General features: G+C 42.7%; 1 protein-coding gene and 1 long non-coding RNA gene across 12 annotated transcripts in view; one reads left to right on the plus strand and one right to left on the minus strand.

Annotated features, from left to right (window-relative positions):
• Positions 1-2,703: 2,703 nt before the first annotated feature.
• Positions 2,704-15,838, plus strand: LOC308583642. 3 transcript variants are annotated; one of them, XR_014006297.1, is made up of 5 exons: positions 2,704-2,864; positions 4,597-4,713; positions 11,053-11,226; positions 12,424-12,620; positions 15,702-15,810. It is a non-coding gene; the product is annotated as an uncharacterized lncRNA (long non-coding RNA). The 3 variants fall into 3 exon arrangements; XR_014006296.1 differs by lacking the exon at positions 12,424-12,620 and having other exon boundaries at positions 15,702-15,838; XR_014006298.1 differs by lacking the exons at positions 12,424-12,620; positions 15,702-15,810 and having other exon boundaries at positions 11,053-12,041.
• The window catches only part of EPB41L2 (erythrocyte membrane protein band 4.1 like 2), an 83,737-nt gene continuing 72,896 nt past the window's right edge, over positions 5,611-16,451 (minus strand). For 8 of the 9 annotated variants that reach the window (XM_081187632.1, XM_081187633.1, XM_081187635.1 and 5 more), the window contains 6 exons: positions 15,811-16,359; positions 13,771-13,893; positions 13,302-13,394; positions 12,495-12,575; positions 8,682-8,787; positions 5,611-6,793 (listed from right to left, as the gene is read on the minus strand). In XM_081187632.1, coding sequence (XP_081043758.1) covers positions 8,683-8,787; positions 12,495-12,575; positions 13,302-13,394; positions 13,771-13,893; positions 15,811-16,359 — 951 coding nt within the window. In that variant the 3' untranslated portion in view covers positions 5,611-6,793; position 8,682. The remainder of the gene's footprint in view (positions 6,794-8,681; positions 8,788-12,494; positions 12,576-13,301; positions 13,395-13,770; positions 13,894-15,810; positions 16,360-16,451) is intronic. The other variant, XM_081187639.1, reaches the window with a different exon arrangement.

Below are 16,451 nucleotides of genomic sequence, written 5' to 3' on the forward strand. Positions count from 1 at the left end.
TTCCTTGCACCCATGTTGTCATTTGATGACACTCATTTATTTTCTGGCCTTGTCTCCTCTGCCACCACCATTTTCATGATCCAGCACCTTTGCTACATACTTCTGAGCATTGTTCACTCAGTCGAGGATGCAACAACAATGTTGTTGTTGTTTAGTCATGTCTGACTCTTCGTGACCCCATGGACCAGAGCACGCCAGGCACTCCCGTCTTCCACTGCCTCCCGCAGTTTGGTCAAACTCATGCTGGTAGCTTTGAGAAGACTGTCCAACCATCTCTTCCTCTGTTGTCCCCTTCTCCTTGTGCCCTCAATCTTTCCCAACATCAGGGTCTTTTCCAGGAAGTCTTCTCTTCTCATGAGGTGGCCAAAATATTGGAGCCTCAGCTTCAGGATCCGTCCTTCCATTAAGCACTCAGGGCTGATTTCCTTCAGAATGGATAGGTTTGATCTTCTTGCAATCCATGGGACTCTCAAGAGTCTCCTCCAGCACCATAATTCAAAAGCATCAATTCTTTGGCGATCAGCCTTCTTGATGGTCCAGCTCTCACTTCCATACATCACTACTGGGAAAACCATAGCTTTAACTATATGGACAGTTGTTGGCAAGGTGATGTCTCAGCTTTTTAAGATGCTGTCTAGGTTTGTCATTTCTTTTCTCCCAAGAAGCAGGCATCTTTTAATTTCATGACTGCTGTCACCATCTGCAGTGATCATGGAACCCAAGAAACAACAATAGAAGAAGCCAAATAGAGTATTATCCATATAGTACTTTACAGAGTAATTTAAGAAAGCAGGGTGCTGCTCACTCAGAGAGCGTAAGTTATACGTAGATCAGTGTATATAGGTATGTGCATATGTTTGTTCAATCCTAGCCCTCTTTATTAATATTCCCTCTGCAGCTTCCAGTGCCACCTTCTGTGTTGTTCCAGAGCTTCCCCAACCTGCCAGAGATTTTTCTTTTTTGGGTGGGTGTGGGTTATTGCTTCTGTCTGCAGGTTTTCACAGCTGGATCAGAGCCATCTGCAGATGGAAGAAGCCCTTCTGTTAGCCGGAGGCAAAGTCTAGACAGAGTTGATTGCGAGGGTAGGAAGAAAGAGACAAATGCAGCAGCAGCAGCAGACAGAGGGATAGCAAGATGAACATGAGTAAATACAGTGGTGTATCCTCAGGCTTCATTTAGGTTGCAGGTGAGGCTTGAGTATCACAGAAAGCAGGTTTTGAGAAATGATTTGAATAAAGGAGGATTCAGGAAAGTGTTCAGGAAAGGGATTTTGTGTATAAAGGAGTAGCTTGCCACCAACATTCATACACATGAGAATTCAGGTCCAATGCATCAAATACCGTATTTTTCGCCCTATAGGACGCACTTTTTCCCCTCCAAAAATGAAGGGGAAATGTGTGTGCGTCCTATGGGGCGAATGCAGGCTTTCGCTGAAGCCTGGAGAGCGAGAGGGGTCAGTGCGCACCGACCCCTCTCGCTCTCCAGGCTTCAGGAGACCCCGCCGCCAGCCCCGCAAGCTCCGGGGACAGTGGGGAGGTGCAGCGCGTCTCCCCGCTGTCCCCAGACCTGATCTGAAGGCGGGCGGCGGGGAGAAGAGCGCTTCTCCCCGCTGCCTGCCCCGCAAGCTCCGGGGACAGCTGGGAGGCGCAGCGCGTCTCCCCGCTGTCCCTGGACCTGATCTGAAGGCGGGCGGTGGGGAGAAGAGCGCTTCTCCCCGCTGCCTGCCCCGCTGTCCCCGGACCTGATCTGAAGGCGGGCGGCGGGGAGAAGCCGCCCCACAAGCGCCTGGGGGGGAATAATTTTTCCCCCTTTATTTCCCCCCAAAAAAACTTCATGCGTCCTATGGGCCAGTGCGTCCTATGGGGCGAAAAATACGGTATATCACTTCTAAGTCTTCTATACATTAATTTGTGTGATCAGGAAGGGCATTATTCCTGACATGGCCAGATTGTTTTGTATTCTACCGTCTGAAAATTGGCAAAGAATTGATCTCAGCTTAGCAAGCAGGAGCAGGATTGATGTGATGATTTTTAATAGCTGCTCAGTGGAGAAAATGCACTTTACAAAATATAGACACCAACTTGCATCATTTCTCATTGGCAAAGAACCTTTAAGTAGGAGACTAGAGGAATTTAGAGGATGAGACACAAGAGATTTTATCCTGGGGTGAGGAACCTGCTGCCCTCCAGTTGTTGCTGGACTCCAACTCCCTAACCATTGGCTGAAAACTAGCACCAAACCTTAAACTCACATCCTTGATAATATTTTAGGGCTGCAAGATCCCCACACTTTCTGGAACCGTGGGAGAGACAGACATCATTACTCTCCCCACTTTCCTGTGCATCATGCAAAGCAAATTTAACACAACGCAAGTGCGGAAGAATAAAACAGAAATGCCTGAAATCCTTTATATATCATCTCTTAGCCTCCTGGCATGCAGGTATTTCAAATAAAGAGTTGACTTGAGAAATTATAAAAGGCCCTCTTATTCTCAGTTTAGCTGCAGTCAAAGCCGTTATGTTCCATTTCAATCTGCCCTTCTAAACTTTGCAGCCGAGTTAGCTCTGTTAACGTGGTGGCCCTCACATTAGAAATCACAGGCTTGTGCAAACAAAGCAAAGTCCAGAAGGAAAAGAAGTTAATATGGGCCGAGCAAAGGCCATGCAGCAGGAGCAACAAAATACAGAGGAGAACAAGGTACACAGCTACACAAAGCCTACTTGCGATGGGTCAGGCTGTGGTGTACACCCTGACAGCTTTTGTCAGGGAGCTGCCTGGATGGCTTCTCTTCATGGGAATTTTCCTGCCGGTGATTCTGCTCCTGCTCCTGCTCATTGCCTACCTGAGGGTTATGCTACGACAGGGTGAGTCAGCCACTACAGGGCTCTGAAAGGTGGGCAGGTAGGCAGAACTAATAATAAAGCAGAACACTCTGAATTTAACCTATACAGTAATTAGAACTAGTTGTTCCTTCGAAACAACACCTAATCTCCTGCTGTACTGTAAGAAACTGATATTATCCTCAGCGCACTTCCCCAGGCAAAGGCCAGTAAATATATTTGATTTCCTACTGATAATGCATGGCGTAGATTGCCAGTATTGAAAGGGTACTGGGGGGTGGGATACAGCACTGCTTCAGAACCAGACCCCCCCCCCAAAAAAAAAACCCCAAATAGGGCTGAACAGATCTGAGCATCAAGCAGTAAGACAATGGCAAGTAATAGCTGTGTGTGTGTGTGTGTGTGTGTGTGTGTGTGTGTGTGTGTAAAAGTGTAAGCAAGGTACACGATTTCTATGTCTTGGGTCTCCCACTCAGCCTGGCTTGATTTTGTCCAGCTCTATTTCAAGTTTGGCAAACAATTTTATTGATGCATTTGAAATGAAATTGCTTTGGGAAGGTCCATAAATCAGTACCGAAAGCTATCCGGCACTTGCCCAATTTCACTGTTGCATTTAGATATGGCTATTTCTTTCTTTATTGTACTTACATATCACTCCTCAGGAGGCTCCTACAAAATGGTTCCCCAAAGGTTATGTCAACAATAAGCATCCAGTTTTTTAAGTTCCAGAATGTAAAAGGCAACTTGCTTAGACGAACCTGTTACTCTTTCTTGTTCCCTCAGCGCAAGATGGTCCTTCAGAGGGCCTTCGGGGTGGCAGTTGGGGGAGGGCCATTCTGGGAGCTGGATGGTGACAGTTTCTCCTTAGAGCACAGTGATCAAGGTCTTTGTCCTAGACAGTGAATCCTGTGAGTTTGCAAAGTTGGGATTTATTTACTTATATGCCCTGATTTCTTATCACTTGACGCTTGCTTAGATTGAATTTCATTTGCCATTTTAGTATGTAGTCACCCAGCATAGAAAGATCTCTTACAAGAGCTCCTTACAATTCCCTTTTGTTTCTGCCATTGTGATAAATTGTGTGTCATCAGCAAGCTTGGTTACTTCACTGCTCACCCTTAACTCCAGGCCACTGATGAAGTTAAAAAGCAGCTTCTGTTGGTTCAAATGGCATCACTGCCATTGGCTTACTGCAACACATTATACATAGGGTTGCCTCTGAAGACAGTTCAGAAACTTCAGCTGGTGTAGAATTTGGCAGCCTGGTTGCTCACCAGCCAAGACTGTTTGAGCCATGGGGGCTCAAACCTACCATGGGGGGAGGCAGGATTGAGGGGGGGCAGGACCAATGTGACTGGTCAGTTGGTTAAGTATTTCTATTGTTTTACAGCCCCCCCCCCCCGGCTACACCCATGCATATAACACCAATCCTGGCCAAAGTGCACTGGCTGCCAATTAGTTTTCGGGCTCAACTCAAAGTGCTGGTGCTCAGGACCACAGTACCTCAAGAACTAGCGTATTAACTGACCGAGACCCCTGTGGTTATTATCTCAGGCCCTTCTTTGTGTGCCTCCTCCATGAGAACGCCAGAGGGTGGGGTATAAATAAATTTATAATAGTATGGAATTTATTTTTCATTTGTGTATAAAAAAAATGAACACAAGCATGAAGCTCTACTGCCGAGAGGAAAATTTTATCTTGCTGGTCGCCTTTCAGCAGCTGCTGCAAACTAACACAGTGTGCTTATCCTTTTCAGTTGACCAGGAGCTCTATATAATGCATAATCCCCCTGATGCTGCTGCCATTGAAGCCTATGCCAAATACTACAAACGGGGAAACGGTAAAAGGAAACCAAGATCATCCTAAGAAATTGGTAACTTCCACATACATAGTTTAACATTGGCTATTTACTCCAGAAGTTTAATAGCTGTTTAATGTTATGCAAAAACTGGGGGTAGATGTGCGAGGGAAGTTGAAACAATTTGTTCTTTTAAAAAAATATAAATGAATGGGCTTGTTATCTAAAAATTGGATTTTAACTTTATATTAGGAATCAAAATAGTTAACAGCAGAAAATGTTTTCAGAAAATGTTTTCATGCAAAAATAATTGTGCACAAAATGGAAAACTGGACTTTTCTTCCATTTCTCTACCACTTAAAAAAATCTCTCTGCAGTCACAAATGTTGGAAATACAGTGAAATGTTGTTCTTGTACAAGAGAGTATAATACTGCTTGTACCTGATGACATTATTTAGACCTAATGCATTTCTTAGGGCTTGTATAGGGTTTTGTTTGTTTTGGAAATTGCAGATTTGCAACACTTTCAACTAAAGCAAAGAGGTTTGGTAGGAACCTTGTACTCAAAATGAATTGAAATTTGCTGCCGAAAGACAGTTCTTCTTGCTACTGAGATTTCGTCTATGATGCGATTATGGCATTGCTGCATTGAAGAACACTTGCTAATGGCATTACAGTAGCAAGATTGTTCTACGATTCTCTGTTGGGGACGCTGTAGTAGTGGAGTTTCAGGGAGCAGTTGGGGAGTTGGGCAACTTGACCTCTAGGAGGACATTCAGTTAACAGCATGACTCTTCCCCACTGGGCTGGATAGGCAGGGTGCCTCTTGCTATAGGAATGTTATTAGGTTACATAAAATCAAGTTTTGTTTTAAAGACGTCCCACCCTCCTGAAATGCTTTCAACCATGTTAAGAGGTTCAAAACTGATTTATTTATTTTTTGAGGTGTCAAAATACAAATGTGCTGAAACATTTAGAGAATAAACAAACTTTATTTTATAACAGTATTACAGAAAGCAAAATATCACTTAATACAACTTCAAGCTGCTATAAATTTAATATGGCATCTTAACTATACACAAGGTGAACAGTGAAGTATGTGGGAAAGAGACAGTTAGCAGGTTTTCATATAGACCTCCTCAGTGACTAGCAGCCTCACTCAGCAGTTGGTTCCCATACTACTTACAATGGGTCCTTGGCTGCCCCCCAGTCCCTCAATGTCCTGAAAACCTGTACAAGTACATCAGGCGAACTACTGAAAGACAACTGCTCAACAGACGTGTCAGTTATAACAGGTAGACAATGAGTTATGTAATGCAAGCATCCTGCACATGTATTCATATAGTCAAAGTGTTTGACATTTAACATGTTAAGAGAAAAGCACTAAGGTTTTAAGCTGCCTGGATTATCTTTGCCAGAAGGGAAGAGAGCAAAGTCCTTCCTATCCTGTCTGGAATGTTGCAGACCAAAGTGTCCACGAAGAAATTGAACAATGGCACTGAAGTGCAGAGAGGTTACTAAAACAGAGCTCAGTCAGTAGAAACATCTTTATAACTATCTCTTCTATAGTATACCAGCACCAGTTCCCTTCAGAAAGTGGGAGATCCTCAGAACAGACTATAAGGACTTTGTACAACACCCATACAAATTTTAATTTATTTTCCCCACCAGGTCATAGGAAAGCTTTGTGTTTTCTTTTAATACAAGATAATGTATTTCTTATATTATTTGATGTTTTATTTACCTGAATAATCTGAAAAAAGCTGTTATCCCATTAACAGGCTTTATTTGGAAACATTTTGAAAAGATTTAGTGAAAGATTCTTTCCTTCCTGCACTTGCTAAAGTGAAAAGTGCTTACTAAATATGTTTGTTCACTTTCATGCAATCAAGAAATCAGTTATATAAAATGTCAGGGAAACGTGGAAAAAATAATAAATCTCTAAACCTCATAAAAAGCCAAGAATGTTAAGAAGTGGTTATAAAAATAAAAGACATATATGGTAAAGGACCAGAGAAGATAAGTTTTGGTGTCGGCAGTTTGTTCTGGAAATGTCTGGCCATTGTCACCAGGCTTGGTGAAGTCAGTGAAGTAGCGGTGGGGACACCGACTTGAATGATCAAAGTTCTTCGGTCACAAATCAGTCTTCAGAATTCTAAAGAAAGGCAAGCAGTTTAATGTCATTCTTTACATTTAGTCACAGATTTTGAATACTATTAAAAACACTCTCAACCATATTACCGCTTTCTTCGAGTAATGTTCCTTTTTCAAGTCAGTCACATGCTACATTTTTCTTATTTTAAGTGGCATCAGACCTCCCTCTTCAGAAGAGCAGTTTTCCTTCATTTTTCAAGGAGGTAGCTAAGGATCTCTCTCTCTCTCTCTCTCTCTCTCTCTCTCTCTCTCTCTCTCTCTCTCTCACACACACACACACACACACATAATGCAAATAGCTCCTAATGCATCACCATTAGCATTCAAAAGGCCCACAGTCTCAGCCATGCCTTTCTGCTTTCCCTTTGTGCTCTTCTTCCGAACAAAACTCCAAACTGGAAGGTCCAAAACATTATACCCTAGATCTGATTCCAGACAGTCACAAAAGATGCATTTATTTGTGGTAAAGAACATTCAAATAGGGGTTCCAGGTGCTTGGTAGCAGCAGCCAGGGCAGTCTTACAATGGCTGTGCTCTTTCCTTTCAGGTCGGAGACAGAGGGTGGCGCTAGGGGAGGAATTGTCGTCGCGGAACCCCTTGGGTCTGTGGAGTGCCACAGGGTACAATCCTCTCCCCGATGCTTTTTAATATCTCTCTGCGCCCGCTTGCCCAACTTGTTCAGAGCTTCGGGTTGGGCTGTCATCAATACGCTGACGACACCCAACTTTATCTGCTGATGGATGGCCATTCTGACTCAGCCCCAGACACACTGACCAGATGTTTGGATGCGGTGGCTGGATGGCTGCGTGGGAGCCAGTTGAAGTTAAATCCTTCGAAGACAGAGGTCCTCTGGTTGGGTTGGGACGACATGGGGTTGGAGCGCCAACTCCATCCCTTGCAGGGGCGCAATTAGTACCAGCACCTTCAGTCAAGAGTCTGGGCGTAACCTTCGACGCCTCCCTCTCCATGGAGGCACAGGTCGCAGCTACAGCAAAAGCGGCATTTTTCCATCTCCGCCATGCCAAGCAGTAGGTCCCTTACCTTTCCTGCCCTGATCTTGCCACTGTGAGCCATGTGATGATTACCTCCAGGCTCAATTATTGTAATTCACTTTATGCAGGCTGGCCCAGAAACTCCAGCGGGTGCAGAATGCCACGGCGATGCTCCTTACTGGGTCCTCGCCATGGGATCACATTCATCCAGTGCTACACCAGCTGTACTGGCTCCCGGTGGACTATGGGGCCAGGTTTAAGGTGCCAGTTTTAACCTTTAAAGCCCTATACGGCCTAGGACCCTTGTACCTACAGGACCGCCTCTCCTGGTATGTCCTGTGGAGGACCTTACGGTCCACAAATAACACCTTGGCAGTCCCAGGCCTCAAGGAGGTTAGGCTGGCCTCGACCAGCGCAAGGGCCTTTTCGGCCCTGCCCCAGTCTGGTGGAACACTCTGCCGCAAGGGACCAGGGCCCTGCGGGATTTGACATCTTTCTGCAGGGCCTGAAAGATGGAGCTGTTCCACCAGGTCTTTGGCCCAGATCCAGTGTGGGACCTTTTTTACAAGACCTTGCATGTAAAGGGCTCCTCTAACCCTTCTCACTGGCTCATATGATCAGCACAAATAGCTGGGCCTGATGAACACTTAACGTTCCCAACCTCATAGTTATAGTTTTAATTTGTGGGTTGCCATCTGATTTTATTCAGATTGTAATCTGATTTTAAGCTGTATTTCAACCGATTGTTTGATCTTATGTTTTAATGTATTATATATTTGATGTTAGCCGCCCTGAGCCCAGTCTTGGCCGGGGAGGGCGGGATATAAATAAAATTTATTATTATTATTAACCTGGGAGGATAATAGTTTTGTATCAGGTCTTGTCTCAGGCTCTTACCTTATTCTCCTCCTTCCGGAAGATCTGTTTCCTTATGCACCACAACTCTTGTTACAGACATGTCAGGATGCTGTTCTTTGGCTTCTTTAATGGCTTGTGCCAATGCCTATGTAAGTATTAAAAAGGACCCATTAAATAAAAATTATGAGGTAGTTTGGCCAGTAATGACTACACTTCCTGGACTGATTTTGTTCAGAAGTGACAACTGAACAGAGGAAGAATGCTGCTCCTCCATTACTGAGACAGCCAAATAAAAAGCCTAGAGAGGCTACTGGGTATTTTAAGTTATGAGCTGTAAACTATGTTTTGGTATCTTACATATTTATCTAAAGCATTTAGATCCTCCTTTTCTGGCAAACCACCTCACAAAGCAGTTTTTCACCAAAACATTAAGAAAGCACTAATAATAAAAACTCCAGAAAAGGTAAGAAACAGAAAAACTTTTTAAAGCACACCACATCTTTATATTGATCCACATAGTGAGCTATTTGGATCAATATAATATCTAGACAGGAATGTTTTATTGCTGCAATGACATACAAGCATTAGGACGTAAGAGGAGTCCGTCTAGATCAGACCAAAAGACCATCTATTTCAGTATCCTGTTCTCACAGTAGCTAATCAGATGTCTATGGGAAGCCCATAAGCAGGACATTAGCGCAACAACGTTCACCACCACAACAACTGGAATACTGCTTCCAATACTAGAGGAGGTATTCAACACCCATCTCACTTAGCTATGTCTTAACTTCGTTAGGTTCATTCATTTCAATGGATCTGTTATGAGTAAAACTTAGCTGAATACAACGCTGGAGAAGGTTCATAATCATCATGGCTAGTAGCCACTGACAAGTCTTCTCTAACCCTCTTTCAAAGCCATCCAAGTTGGTGGCCATTACTACAACCTGTGGTACTAACTGTGACAATTTAACAATGTGTCGTATGTAGCACTTCCTTCTGTTTATCCCAAATCTTCCAACATTCAGCTTCATTAAATAACCCCAAGTTCTAGTATTATGAGAAAGGGACAGGAACTTATCTCTATTCATCTTTTCTGCCCTATACATAATTTTATCCCCCTCTATAATGTTTTATTTTCAAACCCTTTCCTAATTCCCCTCAACATAGAATCTGACTTTTCTTCATAGCTGCCACACACTAGGTTGACATTTTCATCAAGTTGTCCACCACAACGCCAAGACCTCTTTCCTGGTGGGCTGCCACTGGTGCAGTCGCAATCAGAGTAAGCGTGGAATTAGGTTTTTGTGTGTGTGTGCAACACTTTACACATGCTTTTATTTTAGCCTTGTGTTGATGCAGTGACAGGAGGCTCATTTGTGGGCACAGGTCCTTTGATATTTGGCATATGTCTTGCACACAATGTTGGAAGATACCAATTCAGGTAAGAAAACCAGCTGCAAGACACTGACCAGTATCAAACCTACTGTATTTTTCGCCCCATAAGACGCACCGGCCCATAAGACGCACCTAGATTTTAGGGGGGGAAATAAAGGGGAAAAAATTATTTCCCCCCCAGGTGCGCTGCGCTAATCCAGAAGCTTGGGGCAAGCTGAGGTCAGCGCGCCCCAAGCTTCTGCGTGCCGGCAAGCAGTCCGCTGCCGCCCCAAGCCTCCCGCACCCGGCAGGAGGTCCCGCTGGGTGCGCAAGGCTTGGGGCGGCAGCGGACTGCTTGTGCGCACCTAGAAGCTTGGGGCGTGCTGAGCTCAGCACACCCCAAGCTTCTGCATGCCGGCAAGCAGTCCGCTGCCGCCCCAAGCCTCCCGCACCCGGCAGGAGGTCCCGCCGGGTGCGCGAGGCTTGGGGCGGCAGCGGACTGCTTGCGCGCACCTAGAAGCTTGGGGCCAGCTGAGCTCAGCCCACCCCAAGCTTCTAGGTGCGCGCAAGCAGTCCGCTGCCGCCCCAAGCCTCGCGCACCCGGCGGGACCTCCTGCCGGGTGCGCGAGGCTTGCAGACACTCGCCCGAAGCAGGGGGAGCCCTCCAGAGGGCTCCCCGTGCTTCGGGCGACAGGCTGCCGCCCCAAGCCTCGCGCACCCGGTCGGACCTCCTGCCGGGCGCGCGAGGCTTGCAGGCATTCGCCCCATAAGACGCACCCCGATTTCCCCTTCATTTTTGGAGGGGAAAAAGTGCGTCTTATGGGGCGAAAAATACGGTAATTGTCAAGAACAGTAGCTTATGTATTCACCGGTGACTGAGTACATAAGACCACAGCAACACTAATGTAGGGTGGAGAGGGTGAAATTTGCTGAGGGGAATCAGTGGGCAAAGAGGATGGTCCTTAATGTTTCCCTCATTCATCAATTCTGCTTTCAAATGCCCTAACTGGCTTTTAAAATCCCCTCCTTCTCACAGAAAACCAGCTGGACTCAGAAAAGAAACCCAAACCAAGCGAAAATGACCAAGGATGGAGAAAACAATCAGTGGGCACCAGATTCCCCATCAAGTCTCCTTGACAACTGATTCTCACCCCCACCACTACCACAGTTGCTACAGCAATTGTAGGATTGGGAATATATGTTTCGCAAGGTAATGGATAGTTCTGCCAGGAGGCACCTGTCTGCTTCCTTCCACACCTTGTTGATGTGGGATGTGGAAAGTGTAAGCACTGGGCAATTAGCAACTTTTCCCTAAAGATCTTTTCAAAACACAGTTCAGAGGTAAACAAAATGAGTGGCGATTTTGCCTTGACAGATGCACACTGGAAACTCGAGACATAAACCAAAATAAATAGCGATCAGTTTTTAAATATATAACCTTTAGGGCTTAACAATAAATGGCTAAGTATATACATACACTATTTTGCTTTCCTTATACTTTATTTAGTACTTGAGCATGGAAGAGTTATTCTTCAGAATACATAGAAATAAAATTGAAAACAAGATTGGATAGGCAAGAAAAAAACTGGTTTTAAGAAATAATGCTTTCAAGGTTCCTAGATACGGCTTCAGCTTTGACAAATACTTTATTTCTAAGCTGTATTGAACATCATTTAGATTATATAATGAAGAATGACATATCAGGGTTGTTCAAATTGAATAATTCAGGGGTTCAAATATGAAAAATAAAAATATTTTATTCTTATCAAGTGTATCTTCCATTTTAAAGGGTTACTACAGATCCTAATTTTACTGAAATAATGCTGGAATTTACATCTGAATACGAGCACATGTTTTACATAAATTTAAAACTCAGACATTTACAAAGCTGAACAAGATCTTGTGTTACAAACAGATGCATACAATCTATCTCTAAAAAGTTTACTTTAAGGCTTTATAATATTTATCCTAAGTGGAATATACTGAGATATGAATTTTATTAAAGCAATTCTGTTGTCTGACCTTTCCAGATTCCCCAGCTGTATGTTTTTTGTTTTAGCATGTGCTGGGACAGACATCCCTCATGCCTAATGCTAAACAGCTCTGTCATTTAATTTCAGGCTTCAAGGAGAGATTGAACTTGTCACAAGCCACTTGCTACAGGCACATCAAAATCTGAAATTAAATTTACTCAGAGTCCTTGGTACATTACAATTAAGAAATGAAAATTAAATCCCTGTTCTGTTAAATTGTGAACCTACCATCAATTAAGAATCAGTGCAGCACCACATAGTAAAAACGGCAGATTATAATTACAGTAATTCAGTGATGGTTAGCGATTTGCATCATGAGGTGGCCGAGTTTTAAAAATATTGTTCGTGTTCTTATAATAGAACATTTTTGACAGGGGAAAAACCTCAACTGCCTCATGAGGGGCAAAATATTGGAAAGCAGATTATGATGTGTTCTGTCTCTCACCTGGTCGTGGTCAAGGTCCGCATCACCAGTGATAACAATCCGCTTTTCAATTCTGGTTTCTGACACACCACCTTTTACTGTCTAAAAGATTTCAAGAACAAGAAATGTTTTACTTAATCCTCCAATGTAAGTAGCAGCTTGTAACTGAACACAGGAAAGGCAGAAAACCTTTTTCTAGTTCTTCTAATGTTTATAGTTTAGTAACAATTCTTAAGATAAAAAAACACAGCACATTAAGGCCTTAAGACTTATTTCTATACTTTCATTATTCATATGTGTAACAGGAAAACCACACCTGCAGCACAAAACTCAACGTTCTTCTTCACTATCTGGAAATTCCAGTACCACTCAATCAAATGTGGGTCACAATTTAAACTCAGTAAAATACAAATATGATCAACAATACTAAAAGAATATATGAAAGCCCCACCAGCACAAAATAATCAGCAGCATAAATCCATTGTGCACTGCAACCTAGAGTAGCATCGAAAGACAAGGGGGGAGAGGGTTGAACAGATGGTACTAAATGGTAACAGTGTTCATGCCTTCATTTAGGATAGTCATAACTGCTCTAAACATACTTAAAATAAATCATCCTAGGTTAAATATAACGAAAGTTCAAGGTTCCAGAAAATAAGAGAGTCACAAAATCGTGAATTCTGAATGTTTCATTAGTACATATATAATGTGCCCAGAAACTTGGAACAATATAACATTTCACAGCCGATTTTGATTAAGAGCAGTCTACTTCTGTCCTGTTTTGTTAAAACAGATGAGAACAGCAAACCTTGCTCTTTTTCTTTTTACCTTTGTGATGTGTGTGGTTGTGGTTGTAGAAAGAGATTCTGAAGTGATCGTCTGTGCACTCAACAGCACACCAGCATCACCACTGCCATCAAACTGCACCATCAAGAAGAAAGAGCAATAGTCAATTTTGACAAAACAGGGAAGCCAAACTAGCAGCCTTCTTTTAAACAAAAGTTGCCTGTTTTAGAAATGAAGACGTCAAGTGCAGTAGACAATTCTGGAACACACAATGTACTAAATGTCATTTAACATGATTCAGTCATTATTAACCCCTTCTCAGGCAGGTGAGGTCAAGATGGCATCTCAATGATGTTCTCAGATAAAGAAGTCCATTAGTTCATTGTCCTAGTATAAGCAGTGTATGTATATAGATATTATTTCCACAAGGAGAAACGGCAACTTTTCCTCTCCCAACAAGCTTACAATATTGTATCCCAAAAAGGCATTCTAAATTATACAACACCTGTACCTGGGGAGATTCATATGTGATCGTTTTAGTTTCCGTCTGAACAATTGGTACTTCCTTGGTGGATATTTCAGTTCTCTGTGAAGCATCTGAAATGGTCACCATCTCAGTTTTAACCACTGGAGGCTAGTGTTTAGAAAAACACAGAAGAGTATGAATTTTGAAGTACATGGTATACAGCAGTCTATGAACTGGCTTCAGGCAACAAGATCCCAGATTCACTTTTTAAACATTCCTTAGAAGAACTTCTAAACCCAAGTCTGAAAATCATGAACACACAAGAAATGTTTAGTGTTCTGTCTACTAAATATAAGAAAGCACTTGAAAATCACCATAGTATATTTCCTATGCTAGATAGGAATATAAATTTAAATCAGTAGCATATATAAAAATGGTTAATAAATTAACATACAATCAGATTGGTAAGATTTAAAGCTTTTAAAATATCAGAGTATACGAGCGATCTATACAGTGGTGAGCCCATGGCCAATCACAGCTTTCCATTGTTTGAACCCATAACTTACATCTGATTTAAAAGCTGGCTTTTTAAAACTTCATGCACACAATATATACTCACTGTAGGTGAGCCACAAATGGCCACAGCATTTATGTGTTTCTGTCTTGTACACCATGTTAACAAGATATGTAACTACTTCAAACTTTATGGTTTGAGCAAGTACATCATAAAATTCTTCTGAAACAGCCCTTGAATCAGCTTGAATCATTATTTATTAAGCTTGTCAATATATCTTCAATGATCTTGTTGGTATGACCTACCCTTATAGAGCCAATAGATGTCACCCCAAAACCAACTCCATACACTACTTCCTGAGTGTCACAAACTTGCTACAACTCCTTATATGGCAATGTTTAATAAAATGCATAAATGCATTTTGAGACAGTTTAAAACTTGACAAATCCTGCCAATGGGGACAAGATTGACCTAGATGGCCCTGACCATCATTACATATCTTCTGTTTCCATATTTAATAACCTTGGGGGTGGAAATGCCCTCAGCCACTCCAGTATAACTATGGTGCTCCACACACATTTCTCTAGCTGGATGAGGAATTGCATATGCAAGTGGCTCTGGGAATCCTCCTCCAGTCCAGCTGCTATGTGCACCATTCTGGTCTTTTTGAAACACACACACAACAACGACAACAGCAGCAGCAGCACAGATCAGCTTTGGGGGGGATGGATGGATGGAGGCGGAATGGGTTTAGTCTTTCCCTCCAGAAATATCAGCTGATTAACACAGTTGCTGTGCTCGCAAGTTGCTGTTTGCCAGGACCACACACACACACACACACACACACACACACACACGGATTGGAACCTTTAACCTGTGCTTCATTTACCATCTCTCAGGCTCTTCATTATGCTGCATGTTCTTAGAGAAAATAAATTTGATTTAGCATCTACTGAGTAAGTTCATGCCTCTCGAGGACTACAAGTGGCTAGCATAAAATAATAACTGTATCTGCAAAGGACTTTGGTTAAGAGTAGTAAATATGGTATGTGTGTCTCATGGTGATTTATAGAATGCACCAACTGTGCGTTCCTACAAATTCTGGCTATTTGTATTTTAGTATTTAGATAGGAGGTTTCATAAAATAGGTAGGGTTTTTCAATTAAAAAAATACTTGGGTTTTAAGACTATTACTTCAAATGCATAAAATGCGTTTTCATCTCATGCCCAAGAAAGGTAACATCACAATTCCAATTAAAACTTATTGAAGGATAATAAAAATCAAACTAGACAGGACAAGACTCAAACAAATTAACACATGCAAAACAAACAGAACATGAGAAAGTAAAAAGATGGCATAACCCCAGGCAAGTTCGCTCTTCTGGGTAACCAAACTAGTACAAAATTCAGAAGCCTTAACCAAAGGCAGAATTTGACTGCACATCCATTTTCCACTTTCCAGATCTGAATCTTTATGAAAACCTGAAGAGGACAGAGAAGAAGAAAGGCAGAGATATTGAACCCTAGGACGATGTGCCTGATAAAGGATCCCTTACTCTTCTACCATTTACCTCGGAGCAACAAATTATTTGCTGTGAAACATCAATGTCACTATGCGATGCCTCTCCATTTACTTTGAGCTGCTCTTCCACCCTCTCTTCTTTCAGGGCTTGCTTATCCAGTTTTGCTGGGTGTCCCTCTCCGGGTGTCTTGGTGGATACTTCATTCGCCTGGACCAATGTTTCTGTCACTGGTATGTGCGTAACTGTTACTTGAACTGGACTGGCTTCTTGTGAAATTTCTGCACACACTGTTGCCTGTGCATTGTGTTCTCCCTCCTCTATGATAACTTCATTTTCTTCTATTTCTTCTTTTATGGCACCCTGAGTCATCCGTTGGTGTGGCTGATATTCTCCTACTTCATCTTCACTCTCACTACTGCTGCTACTTGATGACAGTGATGAAGAATCCTTCTTTGATAGGTGCTCCATCTTCTGAGTTTGCCCACCACCAGAGACAAGTTGTGTTTTGCCTCTGTTGGTATCGGCAGTGACTACTGTCTCTTCTATCCCAACCTCTGCCTGCTTCTTCTCCACTACGTTCAGAGTCTCATGCGAACTCTGCACAAAACAAATGGATGAGGAAAAACAAAAAGTAGAAAACATGAATAAATAAAATAGTGAACATAAAACTATGTGATGGGTGGTTCAGG

This window comes from Podarcis bocagei (genome assembly GCF_964188305.1).
Source record: "Podarcis bocagei genome assembly, chromosome: 3".
In the NCBI taxonomy this organism is placed as follows: Eukaryota; Metazoa; Chordata; class Lepidosauria; order Squamata; family Lacertidae; genus Podarcis; species Podarcis bocagei.